Here is an 18,802-nt window from a genome sequence, read left to right as displayed (position 1 = left end):
CTAACCACTGCCCCTGGCCCTTTTCTGAATTATGAATGCTCTGAATCATCTGGCATAAATAATTTACAATGAGCCCAGCCCAGACAGTAATAGGAGAGCAGGAGAAGTGAGGTGGGTATCCTGTGAGGCTGGAGAAGGCAACCTGAGCTCAGCCACCAAGTCTCCTGGGGTCTAGTGCTGGGGCTGGTTCCCAGGACAAGGAGCAAGAGAGCCCTGGTGGGGAGTAGAGCCTAAGGTTTTGTGTCTGGAGTCCTTGGGGGTGATGGAGCCATGGCTGGTGGGCTGGCCAACTACCTACATGTATCTCTATGCTTCCTGCTGCAGCTCCCTCTGCGGAGCTCAGGTGAGTGATGACCAACCTCCCTTCCCTACAAGACATAGGTTTGCCCCATCAAGCCTTATTCTATCTCTTGCCCACCAGCCACTATTTACCTTTCTTTGATGCAGAATAATTACTGCCATTGGATAGGACTTACCTTTCAGATTACATATGAATCAAACAGATTTGATGGCAGCACCTCAGCATTTGGTAGCCATACTTTATACTTTCCATTATCTCACCTGAGTCCATGAAACAGGTGGGACAAGAATTATTATTCCCATTTTATAGGTGAGGAAACTAAGGCTTAAGGAGGTGAAATTATTTCCGCAGGGTCATACAGGCATTTAAGTGTCAGTCAGAGAACCCACGTCTCCTAATTCTCAATCCAATGTTCTTTCCATAAACAATGGATTCATCTTCACTCTTCTTGAGAAATGAGATGTCAGGATTTGCCTTGTGGTATTATTCTTGGGCAGCTGAGTGGAGCAGTGGATAGAGAACCGGGCCTGGAGTCAGGAAGACTTGAGTTCAAATGTGGCTTCAGACACTTACACAAATCACATAACCCTGTTTGCCTTGGTTTCCTCATCTGTGAAAATGAGCTGGACTAGGAAATGGAAAACCACTCCAGTATCTCTGCCAAGAAAACCCAGATGGGGTCATGAGTTGGACACAACTGAAACAACTCAACAACAACATTTATTCCTTTCTTCTTCCCTTTCATATCTCGTTCTCTTCTTTCTTTACTCCCTGTTCCCATTTTTTGTTCCCTACCTTGAGGGAAAGACCATGGTAATGATGTCACTGAGCATCCTGTCTTGGAACCTTCTCAGAGAATCTCAAATCACTTTGTAGGCAGGCAGTTCTGATACTGTTAGCTTAGGGAAAGGGGAGGAGTAGGGACTTTTAAGAGGAAGGCTTTAAAGGGAGGATGAAAAAAATAAATGAATAAAAAATTTTTTAAGAAAAGGGAAGATGGCTTCCACTCCCTTCTCTAAGCCAGAAGTTAGAAGTTATGAGAGCATCAAGAGTTCAAAGTCAAAATTTGGGGCCTTTCTGAGGAAGTTAGGGAATAGTATAGACCCAAAACTCAATAGATATTTTGTTGATTGTTAGATTAATTGAGGGCATTTTTTGCCATGTTTTCCCTAGAGCTTGGATGGAGATGATGCCAAGCCATCTCTTGTTGGGGATGTAGGGCAAGGGGCTGGGAGGAGTATTGGGGATGAGTGACTTCCCATTAATCACTATATCTGGTCACAGAAGAAGATCTCAGGGTCTCTGGATAACCTCTTATCAGGCATGTTGTGGAGGGGACTTCTTCAAGTAGAGGCTGGCTGAGATGTCCTCTCAGGTCCCTTCCAATTCTCAGATTCTGTTTTCTCCAGGCACTGTGTTCTAGGTAGACTCATTCTAATACAACTTTAAATGACCCTCTGGAGTCCTTTAAGTTATGCCTGTGCCTCCAGTGGAAAATGAGGGAAGCTTCTCCAGCACCCTATACCTATGTGCAAATTTCTTCAGAGCAGGAGCCTTTCTTGAGCACCAGTCCCAGTAACTGTCTTAAAACTAACACTGTCAGAAAGTTCTTGATGTCTAATTTAAATATTTCTCCCTGCCACTTTAGTCTTTTCCCTTTGGTTCTGGTCTTACAAGGTCTGCATAACAGGATGCAGAAGTATAGAGTCAGAAAGCTGGAAGGGACCTTGGCAATCATCTAAGCCAAGGGTTCTTAATCTTTTTTGTGCCATGGACCCCTTCTCAGAATAATGTTTTTAAATGCATAGAATAAAACACACAGGATTACAAAAGAAACCAAAGGTTAGTGACAACAAAGATGTATTTTTTCCCATCTAAGATCTCATATCCCCTGAAATCTATCAATGGACCCCAACTTAAGATCCCTTGATCTTGGCCAACAATCTCTTCATCTTGCAGATGAGGAAATTGAGACCCAGTGGCTTAACTGAGTTAGTTATACAGCAAACTGGAAGCAAAATGAGAGGAGGGGCAGCTAGGTGGTACAGTGGATAGAGCACCAGCCCTGAAGTCAGGAGGACCTCAGTTCAAATCCGGCCTCAGCCCAAACACTTGACACTTACTAGCTGTGTGACCTTGGGCAAGTTACTTAACCCCAATTGCCTAAAAAAAAAAATGGGAAGATGAATTCAGGTCTTCTGACTTCTGACAAAATGCCCTTGGTTTTAAACCATGCTGCCTCTTAGGAGTAGGGAGGAGGACTTGCCAAGGATGTTATAGAGGAGATACTTCAAGGTGTGTTGAACTAGGTAATTTCCGAGGGCTCCTTTCCAGTTGAAAAGTATTTGCTACTATGATCTTAATATTCCAGCCAGGATATGCTGCCAATCCAGTGAAGCTCTGATTTGTCCTTTTTCTCCCCAGGACAGCCTCTCCCAACTTTAAGTGCCCCATCCAAGGAAGTGCCTATCAAAGGAGTTCAAGGAGATTCCCTGGAGCTGGCCTGTGCCCCAGCTCCCATTCCCCTGGTGGTCTTCTGGAGCTTTACCCCACCAGGTTCCCTGGCCCCCCAGCCTATAGCTGTCACCAATGGAGCTGAAGTCAAGGTGGAGCCAGGAGCTCTAGCTCTGGGGACTGTGAGCCTAAGGAACAGTAGTCTGGTGTTGGAGGGACTTCGCATAGCAGCCCAGGGGCGATTCCTGTGCCAGGCCTTGTATTCAGCTGGTGGTGAACTCCATACTGCGTATTCCTACATCATTTTATCTGTTTTGGGTGAGTGGAGGCATGAGTTCAATAAAGAAGAAAGGGAGACTGTTCTAAGATTGCTGCTAATCTGCAATATTGTCTTGCATGGGCTTGTATATCATTTGTATGTATTTGCATGTGATTCATTTATTGGGCACCATCCTTCTATCTCCTCCCCACCAGAACTAGAAGAAAGTGAAACCTGGAACTCTGAGGGCCAGATTATGGAGGGGAGGGGGCTGTAATTCTAGGAAAGAAGAGGGAAGATGATATAGGACAAGAAGAGGGGGCTAAGTGGAAGGACTCCTGCATCTGTAACGAAAGAACCTCTTTATTTCTACCAGTGCCTGTGTCTAAGCCCCAGGTGCGGCTGAGCAGCCCATCCCCAGTGGAGGGAGAATCCGTGGTAGTGGCCTGTGTGATCCGGGAGGGCACAGGTCCCGTGTCCTTTGCCTGGCAACACCAAGGGCCTCAGGGATTCCAAGGGGCCCTGACTGAGAGGACTGAGCAGTTGCTCCATTTGGAACCTGTGAATAGAACACACACTGGCTGGTACATCTGCAGTGCCCAGAATGAAGTCAACAGGCTCAACAGCGAGAGAGTCTACCTAGATGTCATCTGTAAGTTGCCAGCTCCTGAGGGGCACCCACAGGACAGAACCTTGTTCTTCCCCCAAACACTACTCCAACCCAAACACTAAGCCTGAGAACCTTCCTCCCAGTGGTGGTTCTACCAGGTAGGAAGCCCAAGTGACACTCAAAGGGGAAACCCCCAAGGAGGTCATTCATTCATTCATTCAACCAATCAACAAATACATTTATTAATTACCTACAACATGCAAGGCACTGTGCTAGACATCAAGGGAGATATGATGATAACCAGGCCATATCTTTGCCCTCAAGGAGGTGACAACATTTATTAAGAGGATAAAGTATATTTATGAATGCCTATAATACAAAATAGAACGTGGTAAATGTATAAGAGAGAGGTGACCGTCTTTGGGTTGTGAGAGCTGAGAATTGGAGTGGGGGTAAGAGAAGGCTTCATAAACAAGGTAGAGTTTTGAGCTAAGCCTCATCAGGCATTTCAGACAGAACAACAACATAAACAAATGCAGAAAAGGAGGAAAACACAGGGAGCATACAGAAGATGGCTACCATTGGACAGAAACACAGATTAAGCAAAGATTAGTGTGAGGTAAAGTTGCAAAGGAAGGTTGGCAGGGCCATCAGATCAGTAAACTAGGAAGATCCATCTAATAATAGTGCAGAGTGGAAGGGTCTGCAGGTGAGGAAACCAGCTCAGATTTGCCCCAGGATACTTTGAGACTGTTGCCCTGAATCATTATCCTCATAAGGTGTGATTGAATATAAGTTCATTTAATTATTTCTGTCTTTTTATCCCCAGTACACAGAATAGTATTTGGCACATGGTGAGACCTTAATGTTGATGTTTAGGGGTGCTGGACCCCAAAATCACAACATGCAGGTCCTTCCCGAAAGAATTTGACCCAAGCCTTCTTTCAGCCAAAAACAAGGTTTATTAGAACATCTGTTATGTTGGGCAGACTCTTAAGAAGTCTGAACATTAGTGAGCTATTGGCTAGATTATAAGAATCTGAGTAACTTAATAGAGACAAGATGGACCTCATGTACAGAAAGACTGTGGGAGGGATCTAGGAGTGGCCAAGTAGTCCTCGGGACTGTGAGGTAATAGAATGCCAGGGACCTGGACCACATGGCCAAGGGAGAATAGAGGTTAGCTAGGATTAAGGGTGGGAAGTGGGGGATGGAGGGGCCATGGAGAGCTAAGACAATGGAGGGCTAGGCTTGGTTAAGGGAAACAGAGAATTGAGAGGTTGGGTGAAGGCAATAACAAAAGCCCAGTTGATGAGATTATAGCCTCCGGGCGAACACAAGAGATTTGGCCATGTGGGAAAGTACAGGGTTTTTCCTTTCTGGGGTCCAAATCCCAATCCCGTCATTAATAAATGCCTGTGGGCTAATGGTTTGATGAGGTCTCTTCCTCATTTTTTGCCTGCTTAGAGACATTTGTTAAAACTGGATGTTGAGTGGGCTTGAGGGTGATTAACCTGAGGTTTCAAGAGCCCAGATAAACACTATGGATCAATCAATCAATAAACATTTATTAGGTACCTACTATGTATTAGGCACTGTGCTTAGTGCTGGGCATAGAAAAAGAGGCAAAAGGCATTCCAGCTCAAGGAGCTCACAATCTAATATGGGAGACAAGAAGCAAACAAATATATACAAACACGCCATATACAGGATACACAGAAAATTATTAACAAAGGGAAGGCACTAGAATTAGGAGGGGTTGGGAAAGGCTTCTGGTAAAATATGGGATTTTAGGTGGGACTTAAAGGAAATCAATAGATGGAATTGAGGAGGGGATAGCATTCCAGGCATGGGGCAGAGCCAGAGAAAGTGCCTGGAGCCAGAGGTGGAGTGTTTTGTGGATGGAACAGCCAGGGAGGAAGCCAGTGTCACTTGATCAAAGTGAACATGGAGGGGAGTGAAGTGTAAGAAGACTGGAAAGGTAGGAGGAGGCAAGGTTAGGAAGGGCTTTAAATGCCAAGCAGAGGATTTCGTATATGGGGACAGAGGACCTAGAAGTTAGAGAGGAAAAGAGAACAGTGACCCACTGAGAAGTTAGAAGTTATGAGATCCAAGTTTAACGTCAGAGAGTGGGGCCTTTTTCTGTGGAAACTAGTGAACTGTACAGCCCCAAGGCTCAGAAATTTAGGAGAATGAAGCCTGGGGTGCTTGTTTATGTAGATTAAGATGTGGAGGCTATAAGAAATAAGGAGAAAAGGAACCTGCTTTCTCAGAGGCCAAGAGGGCTTCCAGAAATCTAGCTTGGGGTGATCCTACAAATCACAGAACCAGACAGGGAAGGCCAAGAAGAAGCAGGATTCAGGGACCAGATGGAGCAATCCACCATTGTACTCAGATTGTGTTCAGATCACAACTAGAGTGCTGTGTTTAGCTTAGCACCACATTTTAGGGAGTGAAGAAAATCTAGAGGTGGGCAACCAGGATGATGAATGACCCTCAAACTGATATCATATCCATGAGAATAATATGTCCTGTCCATTAAAGAAATGGAGGATGTTTAGCCTGGAGAAAGGAATACCTTGGGGTATCAGGTGAAGGGAAGGAGAGATGGGAGAGTAGCTGTATTCAAGTTTTTGAAGGGTTGTTAATAGGATAGAAGGATTCGATTCCTTCTGGGGTTGGCCTCAGAGGGCAGAACAAGGAACATTTCTAGAAGTTTCATAGATGAAAATTTAGGTTTGTTGTAAGGAAAAATCTCTTTAACAATCAGAGCTTCCAAAAGTACACAAAGGGTGATTCAGGAGGTAGTAGATTCCCCACCCCCTACCCCTTATTGGGCTTTTAAAGCAAGGGCTATGTGGCCCCTTGTTGGAGATAATGGCTCTGAAATGTCTTCTGTCCCTGAGATTCAATCATATAAGGTCTGTAAGAATATTCAAGAGGTAATTCTTAAACAGGACAAAGTTGAACTCTGTGGCTATGCTGTGTATCTGTTATCAACTCCTCATGCGCAATTTATACCTTGGTCAGCTCTCACACTGGTAGTAAAAAGGGATTCATTATACTCAGGTCTCATGGATATTTGTTATCGATCAGTTGTGTCCAACCCTTTGTGGTCCCATGGACTATATATAGCATGCCATTACTATCCATGGGGTTTTCTTGGCAAAGATACTGGAATGATTTTCCATTTCCTTCTCCAATAGATTAAGGCAAACAGAGGTTAAATGACTTGCCCAGCGTTACACAGCTAGTCAGTATCTGAGGCTAGATTTGAACTCAGGTCTTCTTGACTCCGGGACCAGCACTCTATCCACTGAATCACCTAGCTGCCTCCTTCATGGGTACACCTAAACTTAAAAGAGGGTATAGAAGAAAGATGGCAGTACAAGGTTATGTGTCCATGGTTATAATCTCTCTGAAGGAATCTCCACAGGGCAGCGAAGATGGACAGGGTCATTTTTCATCACACACACACACACACCCCCGTACACTTTCATTCCTTCCCACTTCTTTCCAGCCCCTCTCCCTCTAGCCTGACTCTCCTGTGCTATTTCTTGAGGAAGGGGCCTGATCTGCTCTCCCTTGCCCCACAGATGGCCCAGATGAGCCTGTGATCAGAGTGGAGCCTTTGGCCATTAGTGAGGACAGATACTGGGCAAGTGAACGAGAGGAAGTGACCCTGAGCTGCCTGGCCCCTTCCAATCCCCCCAGCCGTTACGTGTGGCTACATGACCACACTCAGGTCCACTCGGGGCCCACCTACGTCATTGCTCGTGCCCGCCAGGCCCATGCTGGCCGCTATACTTGTCTGGCCCACAACAGCCACTTGGATACCCACACCCAGGCCACCATCCAGCTCACCATCTTCTGTGAGTGAACTCAGAACAGACCCAACTACTCTTTTCTTCAGTCCTCCTGGACATGGCAGATGTTCTCAAGCCCCACTCTTGTCTTTCCAGGATCTCACTTTATTTCCCACCTCCTCTGCTGACGAGGTTTCCTAGTTCCACCTCTTAGGCTTCTAGACCCACATACCTGCATTGTCCTGAGTTGGATAGGTCCTCAGCACCCTGAGAACAGGGCCAAATTAGGGCTACGAGTGGGACTGTGAATGGAGTGGAGAATATGTTCCTAAACTTAGAGACAGAGCCCAGGCAAGGGGAAGTGGGATTTGTAGAGCCAAACTGACCCCCAGGAAGGTACAGGGAAGATGGGGTGGACAAAAGGGGGTGGTTTAAAGTTAGGGATGATGAGGAAGATGTGGAGAGGTAAGGTTGGTCACCCACCTAGAGAATAATCTTCTCCTTGGTGCTGAAAGGGTTAGGTGCAGGGCAGTGAGGCACAGAGAGGGACAGAGACAGCTTAAGAAAAACAACACAAAACAGGTGTCTTGGTTCCCAGACACTTTCTGAGAAGAGGCAAGAGTTAGGGACAGGTTAGGTCATGGTTTAGGATACAGTAGGAGTCATCTGGACCTTCTCAGGCTCCTTGGGGGCTCTGATTTCTGTCTTCTAACTCCTCCTTCCTCTTTTCCTGACAAGACAGCTGTATCCTCTATCTCTCGGTGGGAATCTCGGTGGGGGGGGGGGTGACAGATATATACCCTTCCCCTCCCCCTAACTTCATTTCAGACTTTGGATAAAGCTAGGTAGTGTGTTACCTTTGCTCTCCCCTCTCCCTCCTTTCTCTATGCCCCACCTACCTTGCCTAGATCCTCCTCAGGGGCAGCCCACCTGTGCTGTGTTCCCTGACACTGGGGCTGTGGTCCTAAACTGCTCCTGGCCTGGGGGACTCCCAGCAGCCCAGCTTCAGTGGGAAGGCCCTGATGGTACCAGTCCCTCTGCCCCTACCAACCTCACCTGGACCCATATGTCAACCCATCTGCCCAATGGAAGCATCTTCACCTGCATCACCCAGCATCCTGCTCTGGCTCGACCTGTCTTGTGTAGGATTACCCTTTGTGAGTCTAAAGGAATGGGGTGGTGGTTAGGGGTAGAGGGGATACAGTATAAGGGGAGAGGGAGTGGGGAAAACATAGGAGTCAAAGGGCTTGGAGCTCTGAATTGGAGATGGGGGGAATGAGGGCAGAAGACAGGGGAGCCTGGGCTTGGGAAAGAGAAATATGATGGATCTTAGTACTGCAAGTTAAGGGGACTGTTGAAATAGATAATGGGTCAGACCTCAGGTCCAAAGAGTAAGGAAGTCCTGAATTCTGGGATATTCCATTAAATAATGGGGAAATGTTACACTGGAAGAGTAGGAGGGGAGGGCAGCCTCAGGCCTGCTCCCTTGGCATCCTCCCCATTCATATACTCTGAGCCATCTTTCTTGTTCCAGGGGAGCCCAACAGTACCCCAACCTGTTCCACCAAGGTTACTGCAGAAGATCAATTTGTTATGCTGAGCTGTGAGTGGCCTGGGGGGCAGCCTTCAGGCTCACTCACCTGGTACAACAAGGAGGAGCAGCTACTGGGGAGCAGTCGATCTTCGCCTGCCATCCAACTCCTGAAGGCCCATGAAGGTCTGGCTGGCAAGGAGTTCACCTGTAGGGGAACCCATCCGCTCCGGAATCCTGATCCAGAGTGTAGACTCCAGCTAGGTATGCAACTGCTTTGGAGGGTGGATGCTGGTGCTGGAGGGGAGGGGGCATTTGTCACATTAGTAGGGTAATGGCAGTGAGGGACTCCAAAAACCCTGGCTGCATCACCCTGACATTACTATCATTTGCACTTGTATAATCTGTGTGTACTCACATTTGCTTTGAGGTTTCAAATATTGCTCTTTTAGAAGCAGTGAAAAGGGAAGCTGGGTGTGGATTTTCTTTTCCCATTCTGCCTCTGTCTCTCCCTTTCTCTTTTCCATCTGGTTCCATCACTTTTTATAGCATCCTCATCTATCTCTGTCCATCACCTCTTTTCCTCTTTTTCCCCTGCCTTGTCAAAGTGTTAAAGCTAGAAATGCAAGAAAATAGTTCAAATAGATTAATTGCAATAGAAAACCCATGCAAGAAGTTTTGTACCCCGGAGACCAAGTTTTAGTTCAGAGCCAGGGCTAGGTAATAGGTAGGCAGTGTGGCCCAGTGGAAAGATCAGTGGATTGGGAGACAGAGAACCTGGGTCAGATACTAGCTGTGCCTCTTTCTACCTGTGTGACCTTGGCCAACTTGCTTCACCTCTGTAGGCTTCAGTTTCCTTATCTGTACCACGAGGGAGTTGGACAAGATGATCTCTAATGTCTTCTTGAGCCCTAAAGCTATGATCGTGTGAACAGGTAGACTGATTGATCTCTCACTTAGTGGGAGGGTCGAAGCGTCCCTACTTGGAGTGATTGGCCTACCATTCTCAGTGCTTGTCAGGACATATTTTGTCCCATTTCCGGCACCACATTCTAAGAGAGGAATGGACAAGCTGGAGTACATCTACAGGGCATTGGCCAGGATGATAAGAATGCTAGAAACCATACAACTCAAAGATTGAAGGATCTAAGGATGTTTAGCCTGAAAAAAGGGAAGTCTAAACATGATGATTGTCTTCAAATATTTGAAAGACTGTCTTGTAAAAAGAGGTATTAGACTTATTCTGTTCTTCTCTGGAGGGAAAAGCTAGGAAGAATGAGTGGAGGCAACAAAGAGTCAGAATTCAGTTCAATACAGGGAGAAATCTCTCTGTATTTTGAACTGTCCAAAAGTGGAATGAGTTATATCTCAAAGGAAGGAGCTCCCTATGATTGGAAGTATTCCAACAGAGGCTGAGAGACCAACTGACAGGGATGTTGCAGAGGACCAGCATTGGGTGGGAGGTGCAACTGACTTTAGAATCTCAGATTTGGGATTACTGGCTGGGTTTGTTCCCTGGAATTCCACCATTGGAGATTCATCGGGTCCTGAAGACTTTGGGGACTTTAAAGATTATTATTAATTAGTCAGTATTTGCTGAGCTCTTGCTTTGTACCCAGCATTATGTGGGCACTGTTGGGGTAAAATAGGGTCTAGGAGTGCAACAAAGGGAGAATATTTTTTTTTAAGGCAATCGGGGTTAAGTGACTTGCCCAGGGTCACACACCTAGTAAGTGTCAAGTGTTTGGTCTAAGGCCGGATTTGAACTCAGGTCCTCCTAACTCCAGGGCTGGTGCACTTTCCACTGTGCCACCTAGCTGCCCCAAAGGGGAGAATAATTGATCAACTATTAGGCACACAATTGCATGAAAGGCACTGTGCTAGATGCTAGGGACAAAATGTCTAAGGGATAGGGCTTGCTCTCAAATGCCCCCGAGAAGTGGCACACCTTAAGCTAGTCAGTATCTGTGTGTGTGTGTGTGTGTGTGTGTGTGTGTGTGTGTGTGTGTAATTTGTTCTTTTGACTTTGATAGCTAAGTAGAAAGAACCCTTGTATAGGACAGGTAGGTGCCACAAGCCAGAGATGAGTGCCAAACATAGTTTTGCTGTGAGTGCCCACGGTGCCACTTCCTCCTCTTCATGGTCATCTTGACACTCCTGCCCAGTTCCTCAGTTTCCGGGAGGGATCACCCCTCTCTCTCTTCTCAATGCCAGATTAATCTTCCTACTACACAGTTCTGATCACAGACCTGCTCCAACTATTGACCTCCCTGACTTCCTTTAAATACCAGCTAAAATCCCACCTTTCTACAGGAAGCCTCCCTAACCCCTCTTAATTACTTTCCCTTTGTTAATTATCTCCTATTTAACTTGTATATAGCTTTCTTTGTATATTATTTGTTTGCATGCCTAGCTCCTCCTTTAGATTGTAAACTCCTTGTGGGCAAGCACTATCTTACCTTTTGTATCCCCAGTACTTAACCCTTAGCCTGCCACTTAGCAGCTGCTTAGTAAGTGTTTGTTGACTGATTGATTGACTGATCTACACACTCCCTACTCAAATTCTTTTGGTGAGTCTCCTGTACCTACTGAATAAAACCTGACATTTAAGACCCTCTGCAATCTGTTATCACCCTACATTTCCAGATTTATCTCCTTCTGTTCCTTCTTTTTCTCTTCTTCCTCCTCCTCTTCCTCTTCAGGTACTTTGTCCAGCCTACCCTGGCCAGTTTGCAAACGCCTGCACTTCTACCTCTTTACTCATGCTCTTCTCTAGGTTCAAATGGCCTGCCCTCTTTCCTGTTGTTGGCACCTTCCCCAAGCTGTAAGAGCTTAGATGTGGCTGCCTTTATAAAGCTTTCACTGATTACTCAGGCTGGATGTGGGATATATCCCTCATCCAACCTCACAGCCCCCTTTATCCTGTTCTGTTACGAGTTATGTGACTGCTAACAAGTCACTTCATTCGGAGCCTCAGTGTCCTCATCTGCAAAATAGAGATAATTAATAATAATAATAATAATACTTGCACTGCTTATATTGCAGGGTCACTGGCGAGAAAACACTTTATAAATTGTAAAGGATTACGAATATTTGAGTTGTTGTTACTCCTCTTGTACAACAATTCTAATTTGCATTAGATCATAAGTTCCTTGATGGCAGAGTTTATGTCATTCATCTTCGCATCCCCATTGCCTGACTGAAGATGGGAGTGGGATGTGGGTAATACAGCAGCAGTGTACCCTGAACATAGTATATATACTGAATAACAATTATCTGTGCACACACCTCATAACTCCTACTAGAACATGTCACATGAGGACAGGTTGAAGGAATAGGCATAATGATATGAGAGTATGACAGCATGATTGCTTTCTTCAAGTACTAGAAGGTGAAAGAGGATTTAGATTTGCTGTGTTTGACCCCAAAGGGAAGAACTGGGAGCAACGGGTAGAATTTTCAAGAGACAGATTTAGGCTTTGGTATCAGGAAAAATTTCCTATTCACTAGTGCTATTAAAAAATGAAATGGGCTTTCCCAGAAGGAAATGGGTTCCCCTTCATTGGAAGCGTTCAGGTTGTGGTTGGACAATCATTTGGGGGGGATTTCGTAGCAAGGAGTCTTGTTCAACTGTGAGTTAGAATAGATGGCCTTTGAAGTGCCTACCAATTCTGAGATTCCAAGATAAGCTCCTGGGGGGTCAGGACCATATTTTAATTATTCTTATATCAACTCAGGGGAGCCTTGAAGGGTCCTGCACATGGTCATTGTACACCATGGACAGTTAACAAATGTTGGAAGAAGTGAAAGAATGACTGAATGGAAATATTATCTCCATTTTACAGATGACAAAAGTGAGGTACTGAGAAGTTAAGTGATTAGCTCATGGTTATACAAGTTGTTAATTGTCTGAGGTGGGATCTGAACCCAGATCTCCTGACTCTAGATTTTTGAAAATACTATGCAAATGTGAGTCATCATCATCATCTTCCTCTTCTTCTTCTCCTCCATTTCCTCCTCCTCCTTCCTTTAAAAGGTAACCCTTACTTCTGTAACCTTGCAGAAGCCCCTCAGCTGGTAGTTGATCAACCTCGTGTTTCTGTGCTGGAGGGAAGGGAAGCCTGGCTGGCTTGTCTGCTGCAGGGGGGCAGTCCACCTCCTCAGCTCCATTGGCTGGGTCCCCAGCAGCGTCCTGTGGAGTCAAACACCTCCCACTACACACTACAGCAGAGTGGCCCCTGGCTGAGCCTCGTCCTCCATGATGCTGACCCTGCCCGCCACAGTGGCATTTACCACTGCTTTGCTTGGAACGTTCTGGGCAATGCCAGCCACAGTGTCCTCCTGGAGGTTCAGAGTGAGTGATGGGGGCAGAGAGTGCTGGGAGGGCTAAATCCAGTCAGAAGAGAGAGACTTCTGTCTTGTAAGCACCTGGAAAGCAGAGGCTGATACTTTGTTTTTGTATTCTAGCACCCAGCACAGTGATAGGGACATAGGTGCTTAGTAAATGTTTCTTGAATCAAAGGGAATGGAATGGAATTAATCCCCCCCAACCCCCATCCAAAGACTTTTAGAAAACAGTATGTGCCTCCCTAAGGGATATGTGAAGATGCTTCTGCTGCACTGTCTATCATGCAGGCCTGCGTGTTGGTATGATAGAATGACAGCAAGAAGCTACCTTAGAGATTATCTCATCTGATCCACTTATTTTACAGATGAGTAAGCTTGCCCACAAAGGGAGAATGCTAAAATTAACACAGCTAGTAACAGACCGAGCTGGGATGAAAACCCATGTTTCCCAATTCATGGCACAGTGACCCCAGCTGCCCTCACTATGCTTCCTTCAGAGTCAGAGAGAGAGAGAGAGAGTGTGTGTGTGTGTGTGTGTGTGTGTGTGTGTGTGTGTGTGTGTGTTGGTGTTCATGTAGCGTAAGAAGGTGAACATGGCTCATGTGTATGTCCATGAGGCTCCTTCCTAACCTTTCTCTTCTCTCTGCTGCTTTTCTTAGGGTACCCTGCCCCACCGAATGTCACTATAGCAGTCTGACTTATGGGAGACAGCGAAGTGAGGTGAGACTGCAGTGGGCCACGAAGGGTCCTGGGAACCTCACAGGCTTTATGGTCCAGCGGAGGGCAAGCCCCCCAGGCTCAGGGGCTGGAGTCTGGGAGAAAGCAGCTGGAGACATCGAGCCAGAGAGCCGAGGGTGGCGCTTGGGTGGCCTGGATCCCGGGGTCCTCTACTCCTTCCGCGTCTTGGCACTGAATCACCGCACAGCTGGGCACCCTTCTGAGGTGAAGACACCAGGTGCTGGGCCTTCTCCTCTTCCCACCAAGGCACCTCCAAAACCTTGTCCAAGTTCTTCATAGGAAACTCGTTACTACTGCCCTGTTTGCTGAAATAGGGGCAGCTAGATGAAGAGTGGATGGACCACTGAGGTTCAAGTCAGGAATATCTGAGTTCAAATCCAGTCTCAGACACTGGGAAAAATCACTTCATCTCTTTCTGCCTCAGTTTCCTTATTTGTAAAATGAGGGTGATAATAGCACCTACTTCCCATGGTGGTTGTGAGCATCCAGTGAAATAATCATTGTAAAAGTACTTTGCACAGTGCTTGGCACGTGGTATTTGTTATATGTATAAGCTATTATTATTTCCCAGTGCCAGCCTCAATTTTTTTCTACCTGTCTTAGTCATTGCCTCTCACTCACTTTTTTTCTCCTTTTCATACTAGGAGGCACTAAAGGCTCCAGTGTCCCTGAATGCCAGGAAGGGAAAGGCAACGACCAAGTTCAATTAGACCCGAGGGAGCTGGAAGTTAGGTTAGATAGTGATAGATAGTGCAACAGAAGTTGGTTAGGCCCTGGTGGTCTTCACCATCTCCAGCTAAAGGCAGCTGAAATTCTGGTCTGGGGTACTGCTATAAACACTTACAGAAAGAACAATAACCTGTACTCTAGGACCAGCAGATGGTTGGGTCTCTACTGTCACCAGCTTTGGGCACAGCTGAAATTTTGGCCTAGGGTACCACTACACCTCTTGGGGAAGAGATGGCGTTCATATACTAGGTAAGACCAACAGGATCCTCAGTCACAGGGCCTGACATCTTCAGGGCAGGATCTCCAGGCTCTTGACTCTTCTCAACTCTGCAGCCATACCATGTTTCCTTGGAAACTACTTCTGCAGCAAGATGTCATTGCTAACTGGGGTGGGGAGGGAGAAGAGACAAATCCCCTCCCATGCTTGCTGCCCCCTCAAGAGGCACAAGGGAAAAGATGAAAAGGGAACTCAACAGTTGGTCTTTCCTCCAGAGTCGTCTAGGCCCCCTCTACCAAGGTTGGTTGCCGTTTTTAAACTCAGTCTCCCCTGTCTAACCATTTCCATGATTCCGTATAAAAAAGGCAGAGCAAATCTACTGTCTGCCAATCCTTAGCTGTACAGGTTTAATGTTCTTAAAAGGTACAAATGTACTACTCCAAAGCCTAAGCCCCTCGAGGTGTGCTACTCAAAGTCTCACATTCTTATATCTTCCTCTCATCAAGTGGATTGAGGTTCTCAGCTCTTGCTTTCCTTCCTCACTCCCACGGCACACATAAAATACATTCATTTCTGATATGACAAGGACCATGGGAATTCTAGAGTCTCTAATTTAGCAGACTTGTACTTCAACCTGGAAATCCCAAGGAAACTCCAAATCAGGCTATAGATTTCCATATGAGAAAGTAGAAGAGAGATGGTAGGGACCAAAAGAGCTCTACAGTCAACAAAACAGACCTAGCTTTTACTCCATCAAAGAAGAACTTGATCTCTTTAGCCACCTTCAAAGAGGGAGGGTAGCACTGGGCAATGCTGAGAATAATACTGGACTTGAAATCAAAAGACCTGGGTTTGAGTTTTGCCTCTGCAACTTAAGAGCTGAGTGACTTTGAGGAAATTACCTCCCTGAGTACTTGTTTCCTCATCTGTAAGATGGGGACAATACATTTATTTGAACAATTTACTGCATAGAATTGTGAGAAGTGAACTACTGAATAAATGTGAATTATTAAGAGTTTTCTCCAAACTCCAAAGTTAGACAAGGAGGAATTGGGAATGGGGTACCCTTCAGGTGACTCTAGAGTTTGACCTTGTCTGCTAATTAACTGGAAGGGAGCTCCTACTACCTAACCCAAATATTGGCCTCATGCTCATCCAACGAATCCTGCTCTCTCCTCTTCAGTGGATCTCCCTTCAATGCCTACCCTGCTGTGCTGGGTGCAGCAGGCACTGGAATGGTAGTGGCTACAGTGGCCTCCCTGCTGGTGTTCCAGTATGCTGTTCGGCACCCAGAGACCTTCCCTCGTGAGTGGGAGTTTGGTAGATGGTGCCTGCTCTTGCTAACTCAAGCTAATGTTAGGCAAGGGATGTAGGCACTCCTTTAACCTTAATCCTCTGCTCAACTGTAGTCTCTACTAGAGGTCCCTTCCCTTAAGAAATGAATGGGGTAACCTTCTCGGGCTTTAGTCTCACAAATCTAGGCCAGTTCCTCTCTGTCCTGAGTTTCAACCTAGCAACAGGCTGGAAAAAGGATATTAAAGTTGTGGCTCTAGACCTGGGCCTTCAATGCCCCTTCCTCCCTAGATAACCCTGCCCCTTCCCACTTTATTCTAGCATTGCCAAATTAGGGCAGAAGGTGCAGGAGTTGGATGGCTCTGTTGATGACTGCTTTTCCTTTCACAGGACTGGGCCGGCTGCTGTTCTTCACGTGAGTGTGGGTTTTCCAGTCAGGCGGTGGGTGGGAATAAATGGACTCTTCCAAATGGAATGCCTTAATAGTAGCTATTAGTGGTGTTCTCCTTCTTCCAGTGCCAGCGGGAATCACCAAGACAGCAGGGCCATGATGGATGCAGAGATGCAAGCTGGTGAGAACTCATCTCTATGAGCTTCATACCTTTGCATACACTCTAATCTTGGCTATAATGAGCAATGTGTCTTTCCTGAGGACCTGAGAAGCAGCTTGCCCTCTAAGGTTTCTGGCTTTTTCAAGTCCTTCATGTATTCTTTCTATAGGTGAAGCCCCAATCTCAACCATAACCCCAGGCTCACCCCTGGAACCTAATGATACTCCTGTGAATGTGACCATTACTGTGACTGCAACACCATGAAGTCCTGGGAAAGAAAGACTGTGTAAATATAATTAGAGAATGGGGCAGGCAGGAAGATTCAGGGGATCAAGGATGAATGACCCCATTTTTCACTCCAGTTGATCTCATAAATTCAAAGGAGTAATAGCAGGGGAAAAAAACCGGACTAAGTTTTCCCCACTTTTACTGGCAAGACAAACTTCAAATGTACCACCTTCCATCTTTATAATTGAACTACAAGCTCAATTTTGTCCCCAGTCCAAAAGAGCCATCCCATCCAAGCAGCTGCTTGGAGAGCAGAGTTGGAAAGCCCTATGGGAAGGGACATAGGCTAACAAATATTCACCAGATGAAGGCAAATACCCAGGAACTAGGAAGAGATTGTCTTCCTATATCTGTATGCAAGTTAAGGAGGAGAAAGTACTTACCAAGAAGGAACCAGAATTTCGTGGATTTAACAATTCTTTAATAAATTGCACATAATGCTGTCATTAATTGGAAGCTATTCATTATAATCCTTGCACTATCTCACAGGGTTGTTTTGAGGAAAAGTGCATATTCACTGCATACTTTTTTCCAGCTAATTGCCCCTTCTATGACCCCCATTCTCTCACTTATCTCTCCTTGTCTATTGGCTGCTTTACTACTACTTACAAAATTGAGGATGGGGGAGACACGGGGGTCCCAAACTCAGGACCCCTGTGTCCCTTCCATCCTCAAAAAACCCTCACTTCATCCATCCATCCTTGCTGTTTATTATCCAATATCTCTCCTCCCTTCTTTGGTCAAATTCCTTGAGAAGGCCACCTACAATAGATGCCTCCACTTCCTTTCCCCTCCCCCTTTTCTTAACTCTCTACAGTCTGACTTCCAACCTCATCAATCAACTGAAACTGCTCTCTCCAAAGTTACTAATGACCCAATTGGCAGATCAAATGGCCTCTTCTGGATCCTCATCCTTCTCTGACACTGTCAATCACACTCTCAATACTCTCCTTCTTTCTCTGTTTTCATGACACTACTGGTTCTCCTTATACTTTTCTGCTTCTTCTCAGTGTCAGTGCTGAAGGAATTTCATCTAGGTCACTCTCACTAGCCGGGGCATTCCCCAAGGCTTTATCCTGGGCTCTCTCCTCTTCTTCCACAATATTATTGCATTTGTTGATCTCATCAGCTCCCATGAATTCGATTATCATCTCTATGCTGGTGATTCTCAAGTCTATTTAACCAGCACCAATCTCTTTGACCTCCAGTCTTGCATCTCCAATTATCTATGTTGTGAACTGATTGTCCTATACAGATTACTAAAACTCAGCCCATCCAAAACTGAATTCATTATCTTCCCCCCAGGTTCCTAAGCCCTTCTCTATTCTTAACTTCTCTATTAGTGTTGAGAGTACTACCATCTTCCCATCCTGGACTCCTCACTCTCGCCCTCATACCCAATTTGTTGGCAAGACCTGTCGATTTTGCCTTCACAACATCTCTCATACATGCCCCCTTCTGTCTTTTGACAGTCTCTCTGTCCTGTCTTTCCTCACTCCAGTTCATTCTCTACTCAGCTGATGTACCTAACATGCCCTGCCACTCTCCTACTCAAATTCCAACTGCTTTCACCTCTAGGACCAAATACAAAAATCCTCTCATGTTCAAAGACACTCATGACCTACTTTTCCAGTCTCCTCACACCTCTCTCCCTTATCCTGCTTCTCCCTCCTGCCAC

At 45.9% G+C, this 18,802-nt stretch overlaps 1 protein-coding gene across 1 annotated transcript; it reads left to right on the top strand.

Annotated features, from left to right (window-relative positions):
- Nucleotides 1-270: 270 nt before the first annotated feature.
- VSIG10L2 (V-set and immunoglobulin domain containing 10 like 2) lies at nucleotides 271-17,100 on the top strand. The gene is given in 14 exon segments (XM_078146180.1): nucleotides 271-343; nucleotides 2,726-3,073; nucleotides 3,391-3,666; nucleotides 7,221-7,496; nucleotides 8,339-8,587; nucleotides 8,965-9,225; nucleotides 13,025-13,315; nucleotides 13,968-13,997; nucleotides 14,000-14,263; nucleotides 15,872-15,875; nucleotides 16,176-16,297; nucleotides 16,676-16,700; nucleotides 16,802-16,857; nucleotides 17,006-17,100. Coding segments are annotated over 14 exon segments (2,370 nt in total).
- Nucleotides 17,101-18,802: the final 1,702 nt, after the last annotated feature.

This window comes from Phascolarctos cinereus, unplaced genomic scaffold (genome assembly GCF_003287225.1).
Source record: "Phascolarctos cinereus isolate Bilbo 61053 unplaced genomic scaffold, phaCin_HiC Scaffold_726;HRSCAF=1367, whole genome shotgun sequence".
Lineage (NCBI taxonomy): Eukaryota > Metazoa > Chordata > Mammalia > Diprotodontia > Phascolarctidae > Phascolarctos > Phascolarctos cinereus.
Note: the sequence above shows the minus strand (reverse complement) of the source record. Positions and strands in the feature narration are given on the sequence as shown.